The sequence below is a fragment of the Lathyrus oleraceus genome, unplaced genomic scaffold, assembly GCF_024323335.1.
Source record: "Lathyrus oleraceus cultivar Zhongwan6 unplaced genomic scaffold, CAAS_Psat_ZW6_1.0 chrUn0027, whole genome shotgun sequence".
Classification (NCBI taxonomy): Eukaryota; Viridiplantae; Streptophyta; class Magnoliopsida; order Fabales; family Fabaceae; genus Lathyrus; species Lathyrus oleraceus.
The window spans coordinates 89,605-94,501 of record NW_026112418.1 but is presented as its reverse complement, the minus strand read 5'-3'; the positions used below and the strand labels follow the sequence as shown (position 1 = coordinate 94,501).

Below are 4,897 nucleotides of genomic sequence, written 5' to 3'. Positions count from 1 at the left end.
AAGTTAAAAAAACTATAAATGAATGATTCATATTATATATAAATAAGTAACAAGTGAATTTACATAATCAAGATCAACATTATTCGTATTCGGCATATTCACATTGTATTATGATATATTATATGTAAATAAATTCAATAATTTCCTTCTCCATCACCAAATTTTAGGTTTCTTCATCACTAAGTAACAAAGTTTAAGGACTATAAATTAATTATTCATATTATATATAAATGGTTAATAAGTGAAATTACATAATAAAACTCAATATTATTTGTATTCGCCATATTCACATTGTATTATGGTATATTATATGTAAAAGAAACTCAATATTTTTCTTCTCTATCACCAAATTTTAGGTTTCTTCATCACTAAGAAACAAATTTAAAAAACTATAAATGAATGATTCATATTATATATAAATGGGTAACAACTGAAACTACATAATTAAGATCAATATTATTTGTATTCGGCATATTCACATTGTATTATGGTATACTATATGTAAATAAATTCTATAATTTTCTTCTCCATCACCAAATTTTAAGTTTCTTCATCACTAAGAAACAAATTTAAAGGATTATAAATTAATGATTCATATTATATATAAACGGTTAATAAGTGAAATTACGTAATAAAGCTCAATTGTAATTGTATTTGTCATATTCACACATCCTTCCAAGAGAACTGACTTTTCATTCTCAAACAAGAAATTAACCATGCCAATCGTACCTTCCAAGATTGTAGTTAACACATCCTTTGGAGTAGCTTCACTAGATGGAATGATAATCAACTTCTCTTCACAACCAATAAACACCGAGTTGGCAAAAAGCCAATCCATCCCCAAAACCACATCAACCTTCTTAAGTGGTAGACAGATAAGATCAATCTGAAAAACTCTACCATTTACCGAGAGCGAACAATTTTCACAAATCAACGGTGTCTCAACCATATCATCCATGGCGGTAGTAACCACCATATGAGGAGACAAGGGAATTTCTTGCAAGCCAAGACGCTTCATGCACCGAATTGATACAAAAGAGTGTGTCGCCCCACAATCAAATAATACAAAACAAGGATGATCATTGACGACACACGTATCAGCAATGAAGGCATTGTTTCTCTTAGCCTTCCTTGCATCCAAAGTATAAACTCGACCGGCGCTTCTCCCCTGCATCTGATTCTTGTTCTGAGGACATTCCCTATACATGTGTCCCTCCCTCTGACAAGTGAAACACCTAATTCCACTTACAGTACATTTTCCAAAATGATACTTCTTACATACTTGACATTGAGGAGGTTGGTTAGGTCTTGCATGTTGCACCTATTTCCCTTTGAAAGCCTGAGATCTAGGCTTGAACTGGTTTCCTGGCCTTCCTTGGTCTCTCTGCCCACTCCTGTACTGATCCCTTTGTTCTTGAACTTTCTTCAAACTTTTCTCAGCCACATAACATTGTCTTAATAGTTCAGCATAAGAAGTGAATTCCCTTTGAGAAACACTATGAGAAATTTCACCCCTCAGACCAAAAATAAACTGATCAATCTTCCACCTCTCATCAGGTGCGTACGCGGCTTGTCTAGAATACGCAACCATATCTTCAAACTTTTCAGCATACACAGCTACTGACATAGTTCCCTGCCTGAGTTGTTGAAATTCAAACTCCTTCTGAGTCCTCAAAGAACTAGGAAAATACTTATCCAAGAAAATAGCCTTAAAATGCTCCCAATCTCTAGGTATTCCTTGATTGGTCATAAGAATCGAAGCACTCTCCCACCATCTTACAGCTGAACACTTCATCATGTGAGAAGCAAACACAACCTTATTTTCTTCACTACAATGCATTATCCGAAAAATCCTTTCCATGTCGGTTATCCACTCCTGAGCCTTCACAGGATTCAGCCCACCATGGAATTCTGGAGGATTCATGCGGAAGAAATCTCGGAAACTACCACCTGCAGCTACTTGTGGAACTCCCTGAGGATGCAAACCACCATTCCACTGCTGCATCATCTATTGCATGAATTGATTTTGTTGTTGTTGCATTTGTTGCATAAAGTGAGGCCATTGAAAACCTTCACTACCACTTGGCGGTTCAAAGTCCGAATTCTGGGTTCTGGGTCTACCATGACCTCTGCGTCCGTCAGCCATGATCCTGAATGTCATACAAATAGGATTAAGTTGACCAGGCTCAATACTATGAATATAACACCAAGGACAATGATGACAACCCACATGTGAGGCAGAAAGGAATACTTATAATATTTCATGGCTAGGTCGAGGATACGACCTGCTCTGATACCAACTGTAACACCCACATATAATATATGTCTAGAATACATATTATACATAGTGTAAAACTGGTACTGAAATACATAAGTGCCTAGTAGCACATCATACATATACAATACATGCCCAAAATAACATAATATGGCATAAATGTACATAAGAGTGCCCAAAATAAAACTACTGATCTAGATCATTAGACAATGATCTAAAAAATATCTACACAGCGGAAGAAAAGCCACCAGTCCTCAGGTAAGCAAGATATCACTCTATCTTGCCCTTACCCTTATCCTGCTCAGAACCACCTGAAAAATAATCAACAACATGGGGTGAGATAATAATCTCAGTGGGTTCCCTATCTTATGGGTCCACTCGGCTCTACAGGGTTTTCTAATCAATGTTCAGGTCATATCCAACTCAAGTCAACAAGGGAACGAAGACTTGAGCGATGGGGAACTAACTCGCAATTGTATGGCAACATGCATCTGAGTTCTCATAACTCAACCACAATCATTATTCAGATCACGACGCATCAATTCCCGAACGTGCTTACGTCTAAGCCAGGCTCGGTTTATGCATGCTCGTATGATTCGACTTTCACGGTGGATATCCGGTTCCCCTATGGGACTCAAATCCACTTTTAAGAACCATCACTCGTATGGGACTTTACCCACTTTGAGTCTCTTTCACCGTATGGGCCTTATCCCACTTTAGTGTCCACCTTTCCCCCATGTCCACCATGGTTGGGGCTCAAACCCAATTGAGGCTCGAATCATTGGTCCCACATCCCAATGCTTACTCATCTAAGCATACCAATAGAGATGTGTACCACCACAAAAAAACACACATTCTGAATACATGATCGGTTCCATAATCATTGGTTCCACGAACCAAAACAAGTTCATCAATCATAGGTGACTTCATTCACCATAATACACAAATAATAACATGGCATGTTCCATACAATGCGTCTCATTCTCAATCATGGCAACAATTCATCCACGACCTTCACATAAGCGTCGCACGAATGAATACCGTATTCTCATACATATCACACGTGTTCCATAACCTAGATTATCTTTCTAAGTTATTAATCATGTTAAACTTCTAGATTTCCCTACTCTCCTTTGTAAGGTTTTTAATCATGTTGTCATACCCAAAAATTTGCCCGTTAATCTTGCAAGACATTTTTCAAGGCACCCCAACTCATTTTTCAAGACATTGATCTTAAGGGAACAAAGACCCAGCACACAGGTGACCAAATCCAGAAAATGACTTAAAATGGCTTGCTCGCTAGGCGAGCAAAATCCTTCGCTACACCACTCGCCTAGCGAAGCTTGCGAATACCAGAAATTTTGGGCTTCATTCTGAGCCCATTAGGTCACAAAAAATCATTATAAATACCACAACTTCAGTCAGAAGAGAAAAAAAGAACTACAGACGGACGAAGACAAAAAGAAGGAACAACAAGCCCTGGAGGCTAACCCAGAGAATTCAGAGCAACCCTAAAGGAAACCCTGAAGGAAACTCATCCGCACAAAGGTTACCTCCGCCCAACTCAATCCAGCACCAACCCTAAGAGTGATCTGCCAATTCAACGTTGCAATTCAATTGCCAACAGGTTTGCACTACCACTACCGCTTCATGCTTCTAATTTACATGGGGTATTATGATTGAATTTATAAATATATCTTAGGTTTTGCATGTGGATTTAAATATGTATGGATATCTTGAATGTTTAACCATAAAATTTCTGTAATGGATGCCATAGGGTGTGGAGCTTGCTGAAATCGTACTGTTCTTAAATTCAAAACCCGCAGCCGTTCGCTAGCACATCGCTAAGCGAACCTGTAGCGAGGGTTCGCCAGGCCCTCGCTAGGCGAGGCAGCAGCGAACGTGACAGTCGCTGATTTTTCTGTTCTGATTTTTGCTAATCTGACATGTTTTATTGTAACCATGCATGGTTTACCTGACATTATTACCGTTGTGATTCCTTTTGGTTTGGTGCAACTCTCGATTGCACCCTGATTTGGTATTCTGACCTGTTTGCTGAATATTGTAAGGGCTCACATACTCCTGGAAAAGGTAGCTTGCTAGGTATTCCCCTTTATTTGTGGGATACCCCTGTGGAGATTCATCCTAATTACCTAATTGATTATAATGTGGAGATTCATCCTAATTACCTAATTGATTATAAAATATTGCCTTTGAATATGTGATCTTGGACCTCTCTTTGTTGCCTTACGGTATTACGGTATTACGGTCATGTCCCGCGAATGTGGGGATGCACTTAGCAAAGACCCTTCGGTTAAATCATCATGTCCCTATAAGATAAATCATAGTCCCTCGGATGTCGCCTACGAATATATGATTTTGTCCCTCGATGACCCTTTGTTGTAGCCTACGAGTTAATGATGATTGTCCCTTCGAATGCTAAGGTATCCTTACAAATGTTGCCTCCAGTGACCAATCGATGACCTTACGATGTCCCTTTTACATCCAAAAGATAAAACTACTTACTTCTCAATAGTAAGGACAGTTTTACCCTCATAAGGATAGGAAATGCCCATAAAGACCTTGGGTAGGTATAACTCTTAAATGCTGACTCACAACCTA

The 4,897-nt window shown here is 38.6% G+C and overlaps 1 protein-coding gene across 1 annotated transcript; it reads right to left on the bottom strand.

The window, feature by feature from the left end:
• Positions 1–1,321: 1,321 nt before the first annotated feature.
• Positions 1,322–2,005, bottom strand: LOC127112049 (uncharacterized). Its single transcript, XM_051046245.1, has one exon. It carries the CDS (start codon positions 2,003–2,005, stop codon positions 1,322–1,324), a length of 684 nt encoding a protein of 227 aa, XP_050902202.1.
• Between the last annotated feature and the right edge of the window lie 2,892 nt (positions 2,006–4,897).

Coding starts and splice junctions, on each gene's coding strand:
- LOC127112049 (XM_051046245.1), bottom strand. CDS start 2,005: ATGCAGCAGTGGAATGGTGGTTTGCATCCTCAGGGAGTTCCACAAGTA.